This window comes from Salvelinus namaycush, chromosome 30 (genome assembly GCF_016432855.1).
Source record: "Salvelinus namaycush isolate Seneca chromosome 30, SaNama_1.0, whole genome shotgun sequence".
NCBI lineage: Eukaryota > Metazoa > Chordata > Actinopteri > Salmoniformes > Salmonidae > Salvelinus > Salvelinus namaycush.
The window spans coordinates 8261805-8284876 of NC_052336.1; the positions used below are offsets into that span (position 1 = coordinate 8261805).

At 42.2% G+C, this 23072-nt stretch overlaps 1 protein-coding gene across 1 annotated transcript in view; it reads right to left on the bottom strand.

The window, feature by feature from the left end:
* Positions 1 to 303: 303 nt before the first annotated feature.
* Positions 304 to 23072, bottom strand: part of LOC120024789 (tubby protein-like) — a 56895-nt gene continuing 34126 nt past the window's right edge. The window contains exons 3-12 of the mRNA XM_038969075.1: positions 20966 to 21128; positions 14880 to 15017; positions 7902 to 8054; positions 6989 to 7110; positions 5669 to 5860; positions 5057 to 5169; positions 2290 to 2404; positions 1720 to 1818; positions 1430 to 1601; positions 304 to 437 (exon numbers count right to left, since the gene is read on the bottom strand). Of these exons, the coding sequence (XP_038825003.1) occupies positions 304 to 437; positions 1430 to 1601; positions 1720 to 1818; positions 2290 to 2404; positions 5057 to 5169; positions 5669 to 5860; positions 6989 to 7110; positions 7902 to 8054; positions 14880 to 15017; positions 20966 to 21128 (1401 nt within the window). The remainder of the gene's footprint in view (positions 438 to 1429; positions 1602 to 1719; positions 1819 to 2289; positions 2405 to 5056; positions 5170 to 5668; positions 5861 to 6988; positions 7111 to 7901; positions 8055 to 14879; positions 15018 to 20965; positions 21129 to 23072) is intronic.

A 23072-nucleotide genomic window follows, 5' to 3' on the forward strand; every position in this document is an offset into this window, starting at 1 on the left:
TTGTGCTTGTCCTGTCCACTGATTGACATATCCTTATCCAGAATAGAGACTGGAAGGGTTCCTAAGGAGCACCAGAACACATATACACACTCACAGACACACTTGCAGACAGTTTGTGCCGCCACACCATCCTCGGCTTAAGCAAATTCCAGGGGGGATTCTCGGACAGTGTTGGGTCCCCATGGTGACCCGGGATTAACTGCAGCCCTTGGTGAGGGGACTGATGGACTAATGCAGGCCCATGAGTAGGCCTTCAGTTAGGGGCAGGTAGCTTCTCAGGAGGGAAAGGAGAGAGGATGGCTGCTACTCACAGGCCAGCTTGCTGTCAAAGCTGGAGAGAGCAATGGCGAAGGCTTGGAGGGCACACATAGGGTAGTTGTAGTCCATAGTGAATACATCCTCCGCAACCCTCCCAAACTGCATCACAATGTAGTCCGCTAAAGGGGTTAGGAAGAAACAGAAAACAAAGAAGTGATAACTTGATAAATGTGGGGTTTTAGTTACATAAAACAATATAAACTATCATTACTCAAATCAAAGTTTATTTGATTTATTTGACGTACACAGATTAGAAGATTCAGACCTTAAAAATATCACTTTAAAAGAAGTGAGTGAAAAGATATTTCTTGAATAAGTAAAAATATGGAGAATAAAAACCCTCCGGTATGCCAGATTCAGAGAATGACATAAATATAGGATAACATGAGAGATTAGTATGTGTGTTAATACACACAGGCCTGCTGTTATCCGTGCACTGTGCTCTGTACTTTGTCTGCATACCAAATGGCACCCTATTCCCTATATCAGGGATAGGCAACTTCGATGGGGGTGAGGGCTACAAAATAGATCATTTTTACATTTTATAGTTCATTTCATGCAATTCTACACGTTGCCATTGGCTGTAGAGAAAGTGTTGCAGTGTTAAAGCAAGATTGCTGCAATTCTACATATTTTGCCATGGGGTGGAGAGGAAAATTAGCTTTTTTACAGCTAATTTCCTACAATTCTACACAGTTTGACATAGGGTGGAGAGAAATGTTTGCAGTTTTTAATATGATATCTGAGTGAGACTGACTAACCAAATCAATGGGGGCCCTCCAGCCGGTAATTCAATAGCTGGCCGCAATACTAATTTAGCAATCCCCCCAAAAATGTTGATATGGGCTAATTGACTGACTATCAGTGACTGACATAAGAAGAGAAAAACTGCTGATGCACAACCACATTTCAAAATGACACCTTGTGTATTCTACTATTCTAACTCGCAACAGTAAGTTGAGACCCCGACTGATCAGAGGGCCTTCAAAAGGGGGGCCGCGCCGCCGGTTGCCCATCCCTGCCCTATATAGTGCGACAATTTTTCATCTGATTAGGGAATAGGATGCACAAAGTATTTGACATGCAGGCAGTAAGAATCTGGAGAGCTCACGGTCATTGTCGTGGATGATCTGGAAATTCTTGACTGAGGCCTGAGTGACTCTGCCGTGGAAGTTGAGAACGTAGGACTGCGTGTCGTCGTTCCACACGGGCGTCTTGTTGTGAAGCTCGATCACGCTTTCTGTGCTCTTGTTCTGCCACCGCGCCAGCAAAGACTCATGGTCCTGAGGTGAAAGGATAAGTCACAGACAGGTGAACCATTACTCAAGGCAACCAACTGAAACCACACCACCAGTCCCTAACATAATCTACCTACATTTAAGAATATTTTTGTTGACTTACATTCCGTGGGCAGATGGCAACTCTCTCATGGTCCATGTTCATTCCAGGAATGATGACACTCATTTTACGAGGTCCCTTGAACCCTAAAACATTGGTTTCCTGAAAAATAAGTACAGTGGGGACTTATATTATGGTCCAGTTTATGTCCACCACAGTATGAGTCCTCGTTGATAAAGTATCAGGTCAAAACCGTTGCCATTTAAATGTGAGCACTAGGTGTCCCCATGTTCCAACACTAATGCTCTGTGGCTTTGCCTACTAACCCCATGACATTGTATGGGTTCATCCAGGTTTGCCTCTTTTCTTTTATTTGCTATTATTTGTGTCTGACACACAGATGTCTCCCCAGATGAAGGTACTGTTATTAAGGGGCTACGGGGGCTGGTCCTAATGCCTGTGCGGTCTCTGGATTCAGTGTATGGATTTGACCTTGCTTGCCTCTCCTCCCTTATTTGTGTCTGACACGTCCATGTCTCCCCCAGACTAAGGCAATGCTAATTATCTATGGGCCTGAGAGTAGCTCAATGTTTGCCTGTTTGTATCTGGGTAATAGACAACAGGAGGACTCACATAGCAGACAGCTGCCAGCTCCTGCCGCAGGTTAGTAGCCTCTAGGCTGGAGGTTGTCTTCCCAGGGTTCTGTCCACCGTCATACACTGTAAACTTGGTTCCCATGAGGTTGGATCTGTAGAGAAGAGAAAACACACTGAGGATACAGAGGGACTGGGAGAGTATGCCATGCCATACCAAAGGGACAAGGAGCCATTGAGACAGATGAAGGCAGTGGCCATTATCCCTAATCAGCCACCTCCTGGAGCCCATCCTTCAAATCAGACTCAATGAGTAGGAAAATGGCTCTGCTAATCAACCTTAAGAAAACAATACATTTGTATCCAGCCCATGATGCGCAATCAATGTAAATGGTTTACATCATCATCATCATCAACAACATCATTGTTTTTGGTAAACGGTTGAGTCATTAGTCGTTCAAAAGTCACCATCTCATTATTTCAAATTACAATTAGTGTTTATCATATCTTACAGTACATGCAATCATGGTATTTATACTATTGCCATAGTAAATTGAATTTATGAATTAAAACTGCATTATTTCGTTATTAGCTGACAAAATAAATAATTGTATGGCTATAAACAGTTGGAGAGGGTTAGATGAGATGTCTGCACAGCTAGGTTGAATAATGGCTCATATCTCTGTTAATCCCTTTACCTCAATCACAACTGGAGCCCCTAATGGAGGATTGGACGGCTCTTAAAGGTCAATTGAAAAGTCAGGAGCTCATTTATGCGGCCTGTCCATGACTCTCACAAGTGGCAGGTGAAAGGTCAGCTGCTATTCTCAATCCAGCTCTCCATCAGTCAAGTGTTACTGTGATGATAGAGGCGTGAGGAGCGAGAGGGACGAGAGGCGCGGAGGGGAGCGTAGCCTATCGACCAGCAGAAGCAGCCAGTACACCAGATTAATGAAGAGCGTGGCCAGGCCATGTTTGATTAGGCTACCTGGGGGGCTCTCTCTGTGGAGCCACTGTGCTGTGGCAGAGCTGATGCTATCTCTAAGGAGCCCTGATGTCACTGTCTTCCTGGAAATCAAAGCCTGGAGCCTCGGCACTATTCTATACTAACGCAGACAGTGAGCAGGCCCAGACAATATGTGACTGGTTACAGGATCGGCGGCGTTTGAGGCTAGTTTCTACTTAAACAAAAAAGAGCTCATTAGAAGAAGAAAAAATCTGTTACATTTTACATAAACCCCCACAGCAAAATCTGGTCACAGAAAGTATTCAGAAAGTATTCATACCCCTTATTCCATATTTTGTTGTCGTTTTTTTCCTTTCTCGCCCATCTATACACAATACCCCATAATGACAAAGTAAAAAAATTTAGATTTTTTTGAAAATGTTTTGAAAATGAAATACAGAAATATCTAATTTACATAAGTATTCACACCCCTGAGTCAATACATGTTAGAATCACCTTTGGCAGTGATTACAGCTGCGAGTCTTTCTGGGTAAGTCTCGAAGAGCTTTGCACACCTGGATTGTATGATATTTGCACATGAAAAAAATTCTTCAAGCTAAAGTTGGTTGTTGATCATTGCTAGACAGCCATTTTCAAGTCTTGCCATAGATTTTCAACCCGATTTAAGTCAAAACTGCAACTACGCCACTCATAAACATTCAACGTTGTCTTGGTAAGCAACTCCAGTGTATATTTGGCCTTGTGATTTAGGTTATTGTCCTGCTGAAAGGTGAATTTGTCTCCCAGTGTCTGTTGGAAAGCAGAGTGAAAGGATTTTGCCTGAGCTTAGCTCTATTCCGCTTCTTTTTATCCCCAAAAACTCCCTAGTCCTTGCCGATGACAAGCATACCCATAACATGACTCAGCCACCGCCATGCTTGAAAATATGAAGAGGGGTACTCAGTGATGTGCTGTGTTGGAATTTCCCCAAACATGTGTTAGTATTGTCGAGTAACTACAATGTTGTTGATCCATCTTCAGTTTTCACCTATCACAGCCACTACCTACGGTTAAATAAAAATAAAATAAAAACATAATTCCACTGGGTATTGTGTGTAAGTTATGGGTTATTGTGTGTAGGCCAGTGACACAAAATCTAAATTTAATCAATTTTAACACAACAAAATATTGAAATACTTTATGTGAATACTTTCTGAAGGCACTGTATGTATGCGCACACACACACACAGACACAAAGCTGATGAATCAAAACAATGTAGACATACTGTAGTCAGTGCAGACCCACCCACACATCCTTATAGGAAGCGTCTGCCAGGGTGTGTAGGCTGCAGCAGTGCCGCTCTCCCCTCTCCAGTGTGCCCACAGGGTCTCTCTGTCCTTGTTTTAATCAACCCTGGCCCCCTGGCTGCCAACACGCAGGTGTTGCTTCCTCATCCCAACAATTAGCGCTCAAACGGAAGTAATGAATCCAATTACTTTGTCTTCTCCAAGAGAGCAGCCAGGTGTGGGCCTGCACAGCCCCCAATTCATTACAGCATATATCAAACAGCACATTCATTCAGCTACTCCAAAAAGGCAAACGTCCTTCTTGCATAATATATTTAAGGTTAGAGAATCCCATGGAGTTGACAAATAAGTATGAGCATGCACTCAGTAGCTTGCTCTACTACTCTACATTGTTGTAATACCTCTGCCCATAGGCCTACAGTCTGAAAGAGAAACAACCATCTTCCACAGTTTCTTGGAAGGTAATCTGGATTTCCCATAAAGATGAGCTCATTATTGTGAAAATTGCAGCTGCAGCCCCGTGGTCAGAAGAAACAGCAGCAGACTCACTCACCTCAGCTTCCCGATGAAACTCTCCCCCCCTCGAGACAGATCAGTGGGATCGATGGAGATGAGGTAATTAGATGTTTTGCTCTTCTTTCTCTTCCGTCCAGCTAACAGGAACACCTATGGCAAGAACAAATCCAATTAGCAAAGCAACTTCATCAGAAACAACACCATCATCAATAAGCCCTGGGACTTGAGGCTGCAACACCTAAATTAGCCTCATCTAACCAGCTCCACTAAACAATCAAAGCATGTACTCATTTCACAACCTGTCACAGTTGATTGGTAGTGCTAATTCATAGTGTCATGATGGTATTTGACACCAGTTTTTGTTCATAGGCAGAGGGCCAAGTGGTGTCAGGATGGATGGTGGCCCTAAAGCAGTGCTGTTCAATTCTGGTCCTGGAGGGCAGAAACATTTCTGATTTTTGTTTCAACCTGGTAGTTAATTGCACTAACCTGGTGTCCTAGGTCTAAATCAGTCCCTTATTAGAAGGAGAGGATGAAAAGCAGTCGTTTTTTGGCCATCCAGGACCGACATTGAACAGCCCTGCCCTAAAGGGTCACACTTTGCGTTCTGTCAGTGTGATAAGTATTTATCCTTCTGCTCCACACTCACCTTCTTCCCATCCTCCCTCTCCAGGTGGAGGTAGTAGGTAGGGTACATGCCTCGGTCCATGCCCTTCTTGTCTCTGGTGATCCTGCACTTCACCGTGATCCCCTGAGGGGCTGGTCTCTGGGTGAACTCTTCCAGGTCGTCCACGTCGATGGCCGGCTCACTGACGGGAGGGGTGGACGCTGAGGCTGCCTCCTGAGGGACAGAGGGACACATCAGTCCATGTCACGTTCAAAACATCAGATTATCGGACCTTCGGCTGTTCTGCTTCCCTTCCATTATAAACGGTAATGGTTATTATAAAACATCCAATGGGGCCTGAAACTACATTAGCACGTTGTGTTTAAAACCATGAGGCTGTGTAGACACCATCTGGGTTTCAACAGGGGGTTAGATCCACATTGAAGGACCAGGCAGCGAGAAGACATGATTAACAACCAAACTTATAGTAAGAGACAGACTGTCTCAGCAGCTTGGTGACATGGTCAGTTTCTCAGGGTAGGTTCTAATGTCACTCCTGATGTCAGGTGCCTCTCTAAAGCCCACAGTACACTAAAGAGTCACTTCCCCTCAACCTCCTCGAACCACAGGAGACTACACAGCCCACCGCCTCCTCTGACTAGCTCTACCTCTGAGTCAGACAGCAGGAGAGGAAAGAAACAGCAGAGAAAAATTGCCTGTTCTCACACCACATTTCCTGCAGGTTTAAAATATTCATACAAATAATAATCAGCAGTTATTTCGGAATATGACAGATGATAAGTCAGAAATACCAGAGCTAACCTAACCTAGTCATTTTGTGGACTGTCATTTGTCTTTTCAGGGGGGTATTTTAAATAGCATTTCAAAACTGCCAGGGGGCCAAAGGGCCAGGGTATGTCATCTGCATGATAGAAAGCCATGCCAACCGGAATATTATATTCAGCTACCAAAGAGTTCAGCAAGGACATGATTCAGAGAGGCAGTTTGATATACAAAAACTCCCCTTTCCCCTCTCAGATGGATTCATGAGACTGCTTATGTTCTGAGATCCAGGGAAAAAACTCCCATTTCATCAGAAGATGTCTGGGCTGCTTCCATGCATCAACAAACTACAGTTCAAATGACAATAATAAAGCTACAAAAGAGGAATAGGTTGAGCATAATGTAGCCCAAAACACAAAACTGCTCTGTCGTCATTCCCCAAATGGACTAATGGCTGAGCCCCGCTGAACAGAGGAACAAAGCAAATAGAGGGTGCATTAGTGCACACTGTGTGTAAAGTAAAAGCTCCATCCAAGAGTCAGGAATAAATAGATGACCACAGAGCATCAAATGGTGTACCTTGCAGGACTTCTTGCTGGTGGCAGAGCCTGGCCGTGTGTTACTGTTGAGCTGAGAGGAACTGGAACTGACTTCATCCTCGTCATCCTCCTCTTCGTCAAAGTTCATACTACTAGAAATACCTTCAAACAGAAAAGACATAATGTAATGGCATTGTCGTGCTCCTAGTAATGCTGTTTGAATAATAACAGAACTGTAAATGCATGCTGCACCATACACCAAGCACTGTACACAAAGACACAACACACAGGAACATAGACACATACGCCTGTTCTGAAACATCAGTTCATGGAGAGGTTTGGATACACTACTGTCTAAAGGCAGGGTAGTGTTCTGGGTAGAGTCTGAACTGTATGAGGCTCTCTCTCCAACAGGGAAAGAACCATGAAAAGCTGCCAATACACACCTGTAGCGTGCTCACTAAAAGCATCACAACATAAGCCTCAGGTCATAGTATACCTGCTGCTTCCTGAATTGGTTGGTTGCCCATGACAATTTTTAAGAAAAATGTATCTAACTGTCACTGTACAGTATGTTTTCAGCTATCAAAAGGTGGTGGAAACTGGAAACCTATTTACCAAGAGGAACAAAACAAGTGGAGTACTGTTGATGTTTTTAGTAAGGTGTTATTCATGATGTAATAAGCATGATGTTACTGTTTAGTTGGCTTAGATGTTATTGTTCAGTTGGCAAAGATCTAAGGGGAAAGGAGAGCTGTATTTGACAGGTCTTACTGTATAATAAATCCAAGGTCCTCACAATCTCATAATCTCAGACCAATCACTGCATGATTGGAGAGGCCAAGTGCCATTCACTCTCTGACCAGTGTTTCAGACCAATCAAAGCCACAGAGGGACTGTACATGTACACAGATCAGGCTAGAGGCCAGGGATAGGCCTATATGTATTGATACCTTTCTTAAGCATGGTGACCCTCAGGTCCTGCTTGCCCTGTGGCTGAGCACTGATCACAGCATCTCCCTCACTCCCCTCCTCCACGGCCCAGTGACCCACCGTCATGATCTGGATCTGGCCCTCTTCCTGGAAGGACGCCGGCCCATCGAGTCCTGCCACACCACCACACCCAACCAGCCCCATCAGGGTCAGATCTCCATAGTCGTACAGTAACAGTAGTAACACACATGCATTAGATCATGCACAAACATACTGTTATGTGTCAACACTCACACATAACATGCCTACATGCATGCAAACATGACATGGAGAATGAATGGAAATGTTGGAAAAAAACTCATACAGTATAAGTAAATGGAGTCTAGTAGATGACATTTGCCTGGGTAATACGGGTCATGCAGTAAAATTCAGATTTGAAAGCCTTTGTGGGTTGATGTGGTATATTTTCGGCCTGACTCTTAAAACTTCCGCTGCTTCTTTGCCATTCAATTAGCCTGCATAACAGGGCAGAACATGATGTCCCTGCTGCTAGTCAGCTACCGACTCAGCCAATCAAGCATCAGATTACTAGTCCCTTTCACACGAATAGAGTGGTGGGGGCTTCATTTATAAACCGTGCGTATGTACAAAATATACCAAAACATGCGTGCGCCAGTCTTCATGCAAAAGTTAACTGACATGAGAATGTGGTCACCTTCCTGCAAACTTTAGACCATGTGTACGCACAGTTTCGAGTGGTTTAAGTATTGCTATTGCAAGCAGGCAAGTGGCCTAGTATTTTGTGCAACTGTAGATTTTTTTATTTTATTTTACTAGGCAAGTCAGTTAAGAACAAATTCTTATTTTCAATGACGGCCTAGGAACAGTGGGTTAACTGCCTTCTTCAGGGGCAGAACGGCAGATTTTTACCGTGTCAGGTCTGGGATTCGATCTTGCAACCTTCCGGTTACTAGTCCAACGATCTAACCACTAGGCTATCTGCCGCCCCAGATGGACATGTTTGTCATATTTCTTCTATTATTTTTAACGAGCACCTTATGAACTGCATATGCACCAAAAACCCTGTTGTTTTGACAAGTGGCAATTAATCACTCATATTGATTAGGGGAGAAATCAGGTTGTGTGCACTGTTGAAACTAACACAACTCAAAAACCACATGGAAACTGGAAATCATTTTTACATCACTCGTTAGAGGTCCACCTGCTGATGACAACCAGCTACATTTTGTAGTGATGCATTTTGCTGTGGGGGTGTGGCCAAAACGGAAAGAGAAACGCAACACTTATTTGTCAATCACTCATACTGATATCACGTTGAAATCAGTAGAATGAGAGGGGGGAGTCGGGTTACACGTCCTGTTCAAACTAACCTTACTAAAAAAACACACGGAATCTGGGAATAATATGTATATCACTGGTTAGAGAACAACTTGTAGAAGACAGCCAGCTACATTTAGGATTGTTGCAAGTGGGTCGCCAATGAGGAAAGAAACAACACTATTTTGTTAATCAGTCATATCGATATTAATTTGAAATCAATAGAGCAGGGGCAAACGTTTGGAGTGTATGCACTGTTTAAACTAACACTATTCAAAGGCCACACTGAATCTGAGAATCATTTGTATATCACTGGTTAGAAGAGAATTTGCTGTAGACAGTCATCTAAATTCTAGAATGTCGGATGGAAGTTGTGAGGATGCCGAAACGGGGAAGGAAATAAATCAGTTGCTTTGTTATTTAACTTCAACAAATCAAGACTCGCCATAGGATATCAACAGTGACAAGGGTTAGCTGTTATTTGAGTGATAAATCCATGTATTGGTTTGAGGCCAGTGACTTTTATACAGAGAGCATTTCAAATTTTGCCTGACATTTGAGTTTGAAAACGATAGTAGAATTTGAAGTCCCAAGACCCCCGGTCTAATCTGAGGTAAAAAAGGATGTGTAATTACCCTCAATTCAATATAGTCAAAACTTGGGGTTGTGTAATGTAGTAACACATACGGTCTTAGTACAGGAAATTAGCGCAAATAATCTAAAATCTAATATGGCACAGAAACCTGAACATTTATGTTAAACTGCAATCAAGATTAAAAACAAGTAAACTGAGGAACATTTTCTCTCCCATGTCTCTCCGGAGCACAATGTCCATCTCTTTGCCTACCCACACCAGTGATAATTCCCTGAGGTTCTCAACCTCTTTAACACACCACCACAATATGGGAGTGGTTCAATCCTATCAGATTTTGGAACCATTCCTATTGGACTCCTATGGGATTCTATCCTATAGGTTTTTATCTTATAGGATCCTACAGGATTCAAATTCAACAATCTCCCCAATAAACAATCATAATTTAGAACCAGTCCTATCAGATAAAATCCTATACGATAGGACCTACAGGATGAAATCCTATAGGGTAGGTTCCAAAATGATTTTCTATTGGATTCTAATAGTTTCTATTGGATTTGGGGGATTTTTTGACTAGGGTAGCCTTTTCAGAAATTATGCACAGATATTTAGTGTCAAACTTACACAACGGTTATAAATGAGACCTCATGATCATTACTGCTTCAAAGCCACTGATATACTGTTTTTCCTCATCCTCTTCTGTCTCATCACCATAGCAGTGCAACAAGCGATTAAATGAGATGAGCCAGATGAAATCACAGCCGGTAAAACGCACATTCTGAAAGAGGGTTTTATTGCTCCCAACTGAATTAGTGACTGTCTTTTTAACACTGTGATTACACAAGAATTACTGCTGCTTTTAGAGGGAGATTGCAACCCTTTGTTAGTGTGGCGTTAGCGAAACAGCCAACCCTCATTTCAGAGAGCAGCTGTGTGTGTGTGTATGTGTGTGTGTGTGTGTGTGTGTGTGTGTGTGTGTGTGTGTGTGTGTGTGTGTGTGTGTGTGTGTGTGTGTGTGTGTGTGTGTGTGTGTGTGTGTGTGTGTGTGTGTGTGTGTGTGTGTGTGTGTGTGTGTGTGTGTGTGTGTGTGTGTGTGTGTGTGTGTGCGCGTGTGACGAGGTAAGCCATCATTCCGTAAGAAGAAAGGGACCATATCGGTGTTGAACGACGTCGTGACTCTGGTCTGATTAATCACTAGCCCTGAGTGAATCACATTGGAGGAAAAACAATAGCATTGAACAGATGAGTAAGGATTACAAAAGCATCCTGATATGACAAACAGCCCTGTTACCTATATCATCTTTACAAGGTAGTGGGTTTCCCATAAACCAGCCTGGAGGGCTCACTCTGTATGTCAGGGATAGGTATCACTTGATCAGAGTGAAATAAAACATACCCATCACTGGAAATTAACACATTTCACTGTACCTATCTGGTGTATGTGACAATAAAAACATGTATTATTATTTATTATATAAATCATTTGCCTTTACATTATTTCAAGAGAAGTTTCCTGCATTATTGTGCAGACAACAAAGATAGCGCCAACGGATAAGAGCGACATCTTAGGAGTTCCAACCTGACTTTGCTATTTAGTGACTTTTTCGTATTTATCTTTACTTTGTTTCGTAGAGAAAGTTCATACTATTATCACATATGACCGCCATCCAATTCTGGACAGATCAACAGTTACTAATCTCGATTTCGACTTTCATATCCGACTTCAACTCCGACTCAGCTGTTCCCTTGTTCATACTGGACCCCATTCCTTTGCTGCATGGGCTACCAAAACACTGCAGGCGTAGACGCGGCAAACAAGCCGGCATCCTTGTGAGACTGAGACGAATAGAATATCGAACATCACTCCCCTCCGTTCTATTGGCAAATGTCCAGTCACTCGAGAATAATATGGATGAGAGAGTCTTCTATCAGAGAGATTTGAAAAGCTGCAATATTATATGCCTTGCAGAGACGTGGCCGGATGACCATGTATGTAGAACTCAGTGGTTTCTCTATGCAGCGGCGCGATCGGACGAATGTGGCCTCAGGCAAGTCCAAGGGGGGAGGAGTGTGTCTCTTCATAAACATCAACTGGTGTGCTGCTTCCAGTGAGAAGGAACTCTATAGCTTTTGCTCACCAGATATAAAATACCTCATGGTAAGCTGCAGACCCTTTAATCTACCAAGATAATTCTCATCTGTAATTATCACAGTTGTCTACATCACTCCACAAACCAACACCACTTTGGCACTCAACAAACTGTATGGTGCCATAAACAAACAAGAAACCGCTCACCCAGAGGCAGCGTTTCTGGTCGGCGGAGACTTTAACGCAGGGAGACACAACTGTTCTACTTAGCGTTGCAAAATTCTGAAAACTTTCAGTAAATTCACTGTTTTTACAAAATCCTAGTTGGAGGATTGCGGATTTCCTGCTTATTCCCTCCTGATTCAGGGAAACCTCCAACTGGGATTTTAAGAAAACCAGGGAATTTATTGAAAGTTCACGGAATTTCGCAACCCTAGTTCTACCTCACTTTTATCAACACGTCTTCTGCGACACAAGGTGCTAAAACTCTAAACCACTTTTATTCTACCCACAGAAACGCATACAAGCCACTCCCTTGTCCTCACTTCAGCGAATCTGACCACAACTCTATTCTTCTAATTCCTTATTACAAACAAAAGCTCAAACAGGAAGTACCAGCGACATGCTCAATAGGAAAGTGGTTTGATGAAGCAGACGCGAGGCTACAAGACTGTTTTGCTACTACAGGCTGGAATATGTTCCGGGTTTCATCCGATAGCATTGAGGAGTTTACCACACCGGTCACAGGCTTCTTCAATAAGTGCATAGATGACGTCGTCCCCACAGTGACTATACGAACGTATCAAAACCAAAAACCATGGATTACAGGCAATATCCACGCAGGGCTAAAGGTTAGAGCTACCGCTTACAAGGAACGGGACACATGGACGCATACAAGAAAGCACGGTACGACCTCGGATGAGACATCAAAAATGCAAAAGGACAATATAGGAGAAAGGTGGAATGCTATTACACCGACTTTGACGCTTGGCATATCTGGCAGGGCTTACAGACAATAACGTATTACAAAGGAAACCCAGTGAGATGCCCAGTGATGCAGAACGCCCAAACGAGCTAAATGCCTTTTATGCACACTACGAGGAATACAACACTAAGTCTTGCGTGAAAATCCCAGTACCGAGTCGATGTGCAAGAGTATGGGGTAATTTAGGTAGATGTACATATAGGTAGGGATAAAGGGACTAGGCAACAGGATGGATAATAAACAGTAGCAGCAGCATTGTGATGAGTCAAAAGAGAGTGCAAAAAGGGTTCCAAGCTCAATTGCACTTCACAATGCCCTCTCCTACCTGGACAAGAGGGGAAATAACTATGTGAGAATGCTGTTCATAGACTACAGCTCAGCGTTCAACATCACATTCCCCTCCAAGCTGTTTGTTTGTACAGATGAACGTGGTACCTTCAGGTGTTTGGAAATTGCTCCCAAGGATGAACCAGACTCGTAGAGGTCTACAATTCTTTTTCTGAGGTCTTGGCTGATTTCTTTTGATTTTCCCATGATGTCAAGCAAAGAGGCACTGACTTTGAAGGTAGGCCTTGAAATACATCCACAGGTACACCTCCAATTGACTCAAATTATGTCAATTAGTCTATCAGAAGCTTCTAAAGCCATTACATCATTTTCTGGAATTTTCCAAGCTGTTTAAAGGCACAGTCAACTTAGTGAATGTAAACTTCTGACCCACTGGAATTGTGATACAGTGAATTATAAGTGAAATAATCTGTCTGTAAACAATTGTTGGAAAAATGACTTGTGTCATGCACAAAGTAGATGTCCTACCCGACTTGCCAAAACTATAGTTTTTTAACAAGAAATTTGTTGAGTGGTTGAAAAACAAGTTTTAATGACTCCAACCTAAGTGTTTGTAAACTTCCGACTTCAACTGGAGCTCCATTCTTGTGTATACTTATTCCTCGTGCTACTATTTTTTTATTATTATATATATTTTTAAATCTGCATCGTTGGGAAGGGCTCGTAAACAAGCATTTCAGAGAGCCACTGGCAATTTATTTTATTTTTTAATTGAACCTTTATTTAACTAGGCAAGTCAGTTAAGAACTAATTCTGATTTACAATGACGGCCTACACCGGTTAAACCCGGACAACGCTGGGCGCCGCCCTATGGGACTCCCAATCACGGCCGGTTCTGATACAGTCTGGAATCGAACCAGGGTGTCTATGGTGACACCACAAGCACTGAGAAGCAGTGCCTTAGACCGCTGCGCCATTCGGGAGCCCAGAAATACATACAGTATACTGATTTGATTATTGAAACTCAGAGGTTGAGAGAGACATCAAAGTGAGACAGGGAGCACAATTTCACACTTCCATTTCAATTCATGCTGCTTACGTATGAAGTCTGTATCAAGGCCAAGGAGCATTTCAGTAGTCACTAAGGTGTTTACTTGGCAGGCAGAGAGGACCGACTTCTCTAACATCATTACTCAGATTAGATTTTGGACAGACTTAGCACCTGAGTGCATGCTTCACTTCTCTGTAAGGGCAGCTTGATTAGCTTTAGAATGCCACTATGTGCCACCAGAGATGGAGACATGAACAGAACCGAGTCCAATCCAGTTTGAGGAGGTTTGAAAGGATGATTGTGTGAATGAGAGATGCATACAGCCAGGTACCTGATGGAGCATGGGGAAGAGGCATCTTAACATGGACTTTTTAGAGCTCAACTCATTAAGACAATACAGCAATACAATTCAGCTATCAAAGGAGATCAATTGGGAGACAGATATGTGATCTGGTGGCCATGCAACTCATTTCACATGCAATCTGTTTTACTCTACATGATTGGATCGTTTCATTTCCATCACGGTAGGAGACAAAGCTGAGCCAGACGGAGACGTGTTGTACAGTTGACCAACAGACAGAGAGAGAGGACCATGCATGCTGCTGTAGCCTGTCTGTCTCTCGGTCTGTCTGGAGGCAGCAGCAGCAAGCCAGACCTTTGTGCTTCCCCTTCCTCTCCTTCTTGCCGCTGCCTGTCTGCGGGGTGGAGCTGGTCGATGCCTTGCCCTTTTTGGCTGAGCGAGGAGCCTGGTTGTCCGCTACCACCTTCACCTCCTCGTGTTCAGCTTCTTGCACTATGCACGGCACGGCAGGAACCAGCGGACAGAAGGGGTTAGCAGGCAGGTGGGGGGGAATTATGAAGATAAAAATGAAGTAAGAGACTAAACAGAAGGGTACTGTCAGTTAAGGTTAGCCTATAGGGAAAGAGAAAGAACAGGTAAAGACAGAGTTAGCAGAGGACACTTTGCAAGGTTATAGGAAGCAGACACACAGCAGAGGCGTTTTTCTTGCCTGGGAGAGAACACTGTTTATCGCCTCATGTCAAACAGGTCATGAATGTGCTAGCTCTGTGAAAATTGCAAATGCACACTCCTCCCAGCAACAACATGTTCCAGGATTAGATGATAACAAATGCATACTGTAGCTACAGTCCCTTGAAATTGGCACTTTGATTCTAACATGTTTATCTTAATCCTATCAACTGCTTGGTTGCCTTATTCTTTCCCCTACAGCCTCCTCTGAATATCCAGTGGTATGTGTCTATTCTCATAAAAATTCAGAGCCCAGATCCGTCAACGCGGAGACATTCACAGTCTCATTGTGGGAACCCATTTCTCTTCGAATTATTCCAAACAGCTTCAAGGGGAATAATAGAGCAAATGCTTCAAAAGCTCCGAGCAGAGAGGGATGGAGAGACCTGTATTCTTGACCTAAAGTTACTGTTAGCATATATGGAAACTAACAACTAGTAGGCCTACATACTCTGTTTCAGATAAGCATGAGCCTGAAGTCAGTTTCTGAACTAGGTTAAATTAAATCTGTTTAGTCCACCTAAAATATTCTGTTAACAATGTCACTCTATATTTGGGGCGGTCAATAATATACAAATATTTTCCAGGTTTTTCTGCTTTATGATTTATCTACTGGATGCTAATCTTATTTATAGCAGAAGAAACATGCTATTTACAGTGGCAAGAAAAAGTATGTGAACCCTTCGGAATTACCTGGATTTCTGCATAAATTTGTACTAAAATGTTATCTGATCTTCATCTAAGCCACAACAATAGACAAACACAGTCTGCTTTAACTAATAACACACAAACAATTATACGTTTTAATGTCTTTATTGAACACACCGTGTAAACATTCACAGTGCAGGGTGGGAAAAGTATGTGAAACTTTGGATTTAATAACTGGTTGACCCTCTTTTTGCAGCAATAACCTCAACCAAAAAGTTTCTGTAGTTGTGGATCAGACCTGCACAACGGTCAGGAGAAATGTTGGACCATTCCTCTTTACAAAACTGTTCCAGTTCCGTAATATTCTTGGGATGTCTTGTGTGAACCGCTCGAGGTCATGCCACAGCATCTCAAATTGGGTTGAGGTCAGGACTCTGACTGGGCCACTCCAGAAGGCGTATTTTCTTCTGTTGAAGCCATTCTGTTGTTGATTTACTTCTGTGCTTTTTGTCGTTGTCCTGTTGCATCACCCAGCTTCAATTAGCGGACAGATGGCCTTACATTCTCCTGCAAAATGTCTTGATAAACTGTTGATAAACTCATTTTTCCGTAAATGATAGCAAGCTGTCCAGGCCCTGACGCAGCAAAGCAGCCCAAACCATGATGCTCCCGCCACCATACTTTACAGTGGGGATGAGGTTTTGATGTTGGTGTGCTGTGCCTTTTTTTCTCCACACATAGTGTTGTGTGTTCCTTCCAAACAACTCAACTGTAGTTTCATCTGTCCACAAAATATGTTGCCAGTAGCGCTGTGGAACGTCCAGGTGCACTTTTGCAAACTTCAGACTTGCAGCAATGTTTTTTTGGACAGCAGTGGCTTGTGGTGGTTCATTTCTTTACTATCAAATGAGGAGAGAAAACTTATCACACGTAAGAGTTATACTTAAACTACATTTTTAATCACTAATTAATAATGGAGCAGGTCAATACAACACACACATATATAAAGTGAATCGATTGAGTGCTTTACGATAATGATGGCTGGTCATGGCTGGTCGACAATTCACGATCAAATGAGTCGTTGAGAGCCCCTAGACAAAAGTACAAAGGTCTTTTATAGCCAAGATACACCTCTTTCAACCTACACGACGAACAACAGATATATAGAACGGGTCACAAGGTTAAGATTTGTATGAAAGATACCTATAATACATAGCAGACAGTATCTGCTGTGTCAACAGTTTTCATTGTATAGACCAGTGTCTGTCCCTCCGACTCCAAACTGGAACCATCTCTCCCTGGTACGGTATAGAACAGAAACATTAACTCATGCTCTGGAATGGTCTTTAGGCTTTATCACCCAAAAGACATTGTAAATCTCCTGTCAGTGTTATCTCTCAGAGGCCTCAGTAGAACACACACACAATAGTTAACAGAATACTCTATTCTGTTGCATAAAACAACCATTTGATGCAATAAAAGTATTATAACATAGCAATTTTTCCACCATAGGCTTCTTCCGTGGTGTCCTCCAATGAACACCATTCTTGTTTAGTGTTTTACGTATCGTAGATTCGTCAACAGAGATGTTAGCATGTTCCAGAGATTTCTGTAAGTCTTTAGCTGACACTCTAGGATTCCTCTTAACCTCATTGAGCATTACGCTCTGTGCTCTTGCAGTCATCTTTGTAGGACGGCCACTCCTAGGGAGAGTAGCAACAGTGCTGAACTTTCTCCAGTGGACTAATGAACGTCAAGGCTTTTAGAGATACTTTTGTAACCATTTCCAGCTTTATATAAGTCAACAATTCTTAATCTTAGGTCTTCTGAGATCTCTTTTGTTCAAGGCATGGTTCACATCAGGCAATGCTTCTTGTGAATAGCAAACTCAAATTAGTTTTTTATAGGGCAGGGCAGTTCTAACCAACATCTCCAATCTTGTCTCATTGATTGGACTCCAGGTTAGCTGACTCCAATTAGCTTTTGGAGAAGTCATTAGCCGAGGGGTTCACATACTTTTCCCAACCTACACTGTGAATGTTTAAATGATGTATTCAATATAGACAAGAAAAATACAATAATTTGTGTGTTATTAGTTTAGCATACTGTGTTTGTCTATGGTTGTGACATAGACGAAGATCAGATCAGATTTTATGACCAATTTATGCAGAAATCCGCAATTTATGCAGTAATTCCACATACTTTTTCTTGCCAATGTACATGGTATACTTTGAAATTACATACTACAGTACTTCTTTGAAAATTCCAGAAAGTACCACTTTGTCACGATCGTCTTCGTGAGAGAGAGAGGACCAAGGCGCAGCGTGTGAAAAATACATCTCTTTATTTTGGAAGAGAGAAAAAACACGAAACGAACACTATACACAAACTCACAAAACAACAAACGACCGTGAAGCTAAATAACGTAAGTGCACAGACAAGCAACAAACGTTCAACATAGACAACACCCCACAAAAGCCTACTGCCTATGGCTGCCTTAAATATGGCTCCCAATCAGAGACAATGAATGACAGCTGTCTCTGATTGAGAACCAATCTAGGCAGCCATAGACATAACTAGACAACTATACTCTACTTTGCCCCATACAACACCCCATAGACACTACAAAACACATACATTCCCCATGTCACACCCTGACCTAACTAAAAAACATAAAGAAAACAAAGAATACTAAGGCCAGGGCGTGACACACTTATAGGATAAGTGCCATATGATTTTTCAATGAATCCAGATAGGGTAAGTAAATAAAAGCTGTAATATGAAACAGCATTTCCACTTAATACTGAACTTAACCTTTCATGGATATTATCTGAAGGATATACTGTAGATGTGGAAATGCATAGAGTTTAAGGTTAATCAGACGAAAATACGAAAGGTACAGAGAACACGTAATCCCTCTTAGTGAGTGCTGAATTGATTCTTAAAATAGAGCCAAGAAAATGTGAGTTCTAAAGAGAGAAAAACAGGGGTTAATCTAAGGATGGTGAAAAATAAGGACAGGAGAGAGAGAGGGAGATTCTATTTTTATCAAGACCAAACAGTGTGTATGCTTCCTTCACTAACAGCGTAGTGCCATCTGTGTGTTGTTAAGCATAAGGTATGAATCAAGGGACTCTCCATATGTTTGCTGCTGTACTGAATGAGCTCCAAGGCATCTTTTTTGACATCTTTGGAAGGATGGGGCTGAGATTGCAACGGGAAATATTCGGAGAAGTTCAAAGCTTCAGTGTCTTCTGTGTATAGCAGGGGCTGTTTGACTAGTGTCGGAGGGGAATATTTTCATCAGGATGTACACTCACTGAAGGAAGATGAAACATATACTTTGTATTGACGTCACTCCATTCATATGCACTGAGCTGTTTCTGAAGCTTTCTTATTCAGTCATTTCCACATTTTTTAGCACGCATTATAAAGGTGATGAAAAAATACTATAAAATAAATACAAATACTGAGCTTTAATAATAAATTGTATTATTTTATAATAATACAATTGCTCAGAGAAGAATATTTTGTTTAACAAGTGATTAAAGAAAATCTCAAAAAGATAGGTGTCGAAAGCATTGGCACAACCTGTTTTCAATACTTTGCGAGGGTAATGGCACTGAGCTTTCTTCTTTAATGTTTTATGAGATTGGAGAACACATTGGGAGGGATCTTAGACCATTCCTCCATACAGAATCTTTTCAGATCCTTGCTATCCTTAGTCTGCGCTTATGGACTGCCCTCTTCAATTTAAACCACAGGTTTTCAATGGGGTTCAAGTCACAGCCCCATAACATCAAATATCCATGACCATATTTTACAATAAGTATGAGGTTATTTTCTGCATACCTCTAGTGTGTGTGGCCAAAGAGCTCCATCTTCGTCTCATCTGACCATAGCACCTGGTTCCAATCGAAGTGGCAATGCCTTTAGCAAACTCCAGACATTTGCATTTGTTGGTTGCTCTCAATAAAGCCATTTTTATGGCAACCTTTCCAAATGGCCTATTGGCATGGAGGTGGCATCTAATTGTAGATTTGGAGACCCCAATATGCGACCAAGTTTTGTATTTGTCCAACTGTGACCCTTGGACTTTTCTGCCTCCTGAACCATCTTCCTCGGTGTGCGTGGGGACAAGCTACACATTTCCTCTACCAGGCAAGTTTACCACGGGTCCTATGGTTTTAAACTTCTTCATTGTTGCCCTAATAGTGATTAGTGGTATATTTGCTTTTCAGTCATTTTTTTGACCCCATTGCTTGATTTATGTTGTGTTGGGCATTGTGTTCCTCTCCAGCAGCCAGCCATCCAGGCTGTGCTGTGTGGATGCATGGTCTGGAGCCCAGACTCAGCCACTCTGAGCTGGGGATTAAGACTGCAGCTAAAGTCCCTCTGTGGAGATCAGTGGCCCAATCGCCACAGCACTAACACCATCTCTGCTCTATCTGGAAGGACTACTGCAGAGCTCTGACCACTAGAGTTTTATAGTTGAAAGGCATGTACTGGTAAATCCTGGAGTCTCTCTCACACAAAGACACAAAGTTATTTAATGAATAAAGTATTACATGTTTCTTTTGCCGACCTTGACATGGTATTGATAGATATCTAAGTACTTACATATGCAGAGCAGAAAGTAACACTAAAAAAGTCACAACAGTAGAAAAGTTTTCCTTTGGCCCAGGAGCTAAGAATCAAGAGACGAACTTGATCAAACAGTCAATACCACCCGGTCATGGCTGTGAATAGCCCTTGAAAGGGCCCCACGCCAGAGCGTTACTGGACATCTCTGGAATTGCCGGGCACCACTGGAGTAGCTTCCTCAGAGATGAGAGGAAGCGGGGTCCTATGGTAAACAACTGTTGAAAGGGTCATGGGCTGTTTCCAAAATGGCACCCTATTCCCTATATAGTGCACAATTTTTGGGAAAAAGCATATATAGTAGTAGTAGTAGATATACAAAGCCTAGCCGAAAGTAGTGCACTAGGGAATAGGGTGCCATTCGAGACACAGCCCTGGTAATAGGGTCCTGGTGGTGAAAGGATCCTGGCTGGCTCTCTTACCGTGGTAGATGGTGCTCCTGTTGCTGCTGAGGTAAGACTCTACCAGGGGAGCCTGCTCCTCACACTGCTTGGTCCTGCGGGCGCGAGACCGCCCGTCCACGTTGGACTGCACCATCAGAGGCTCCTGCCGCTTCTTCTTCTGCTTCTGCTCTAGGAGAGCTCGCTGAAACACACACACACACACACACACACACACACACACACACACACACACACACACACACACACACACACACACACACACACACACACACACACACACACACACACACACACACACACACACACAACGCTGTCTCACATGTACAGTGCACCCTCACTGTAACAAGACACAAGACTGTGTCCTTGAGAGAACAAATGTGTCTGTGTGCTCTGGCCCTCCAATCACCTGAGTTACAGTAGATTAAAGATTGATTGCTGGACAAACATGTGCATCTGCCCAGCCTGCAATCATACCACAGTCCAACTTAAATGACATTTCTGCTTGTCTTCATACGATGAGCTACAGAACACCCTATCAAGGACAAGATCATTGTGACATGAGTTTGACCTCTGCCTGACTGTGTCTGCCTCAATTCGTTCACCTGTAGGTGGGTGATTGCCTTCATTTTTATTACGTTTTTTACCATTTCTTGAAGAGGAACCAGACTAGTTGACAGACGTGTCTTATAACAGTTCTATTTAAACGTTTACATGCTTTGCAAGAATAAATTATTTCCCTAATAATCTTGTTTACCTGATGGGATTTTGATAAACGCACCACCAATCAAAATAAACGTTCTACCACAGTGACCATGTTATTTTTGGGAAGCCTATTTGATTCTGAGTTCGGACATATACATTTTGTATGTGAAAACTATAAGATGCATAATTTCCGAACTCATTTTACTCTCGCATTCACATAGAGGGAAGCTTGCGCTGCTGGTGCTGAAACATGCGTAGATCCAATACACCACTGCAGTTGACGTAGCCTACGTCAGCTGACATAGCAGCGCAAGCCAATCACAGAATGTGACAACAAAACTGAAGTAAATCGTACAATCTGGCCAGGTGGTTCTCAGTGGTGTAAAAAAGAGGCCAATTGTCATACTTGAGTAAAAGTAAAGATAACTTAACAGACAATTACTCAAGTAAAAGTGAAAGTCACCCAGTAAAATACTACTTGAGTGAGTAAAAGTCTAAAAGTATTTGGTTTTAAATATACTTAAGTATCAAACATAAATGTAATTGCTAAAATACACTTAAGTACCAAAAGTAAAAGTATAAATCATTTAAAATTCCTTATATTAAGCATACCAGATGGCATGATTTTCTTGTATTTTGAATTTACACTCCAACATTTACACTCCAAAAACTCAGACATAACTTATAAACGAAGCATTTGTGTTTAGTGAGTCCGCCAGATCAGAGGCAATAGGGATGACCAGGGATGTTCTCTTGAAGTGCATGAGTGGGACCATTTTCCTGTCCTGCTAAGCATTCAAAATGTAACGAGTACTTTTGGATGTCAGGGAAAATGTATGGAGTAAAAAGTACATTATTTTCTTTAGGAATGTAGTGGAGTAAAAGTTGTCAAAAATATAAACAGTAAAGTACAAATACCAACAAAAAAAACTTAAGTAGTACTTTAAAGTATTTTTACTTAAGTACTTTACACCACTGGTGGATATCAAGATTTTAATTTGGTAAAATCGCACAGTGTGACATGTAATAATCATATAAAATAGTGACTCCTATGTCCAGTGTGGGAAGGCCTTTAACTCACACGACTGACCAAAAATAAGCCTGAACCTTCAGCTGCAGATGTGACCAGTATATGAACTCTCTAACATGATTCACACACTGGCACACACAAACCGAAAATTCATATAACACCTCTTTTTTTCTCACACAAATCCTTTATCCTTATCCGGTAGCGCAGTAGAATCTGTGTCATTGCACAGATTCATTATCCTACTTTCACACTAAATAATTACTTTCCTTTTCCCACATGAGGCAATTTAATTTACGTCATAATCCAAATTTTGAGCAGTCACAAACGTTTTAACATCCTGTAAAAACCAGCTCTACTGAGTTCACAGAGCTCAGAGTTCAAAAACAGAGAAAG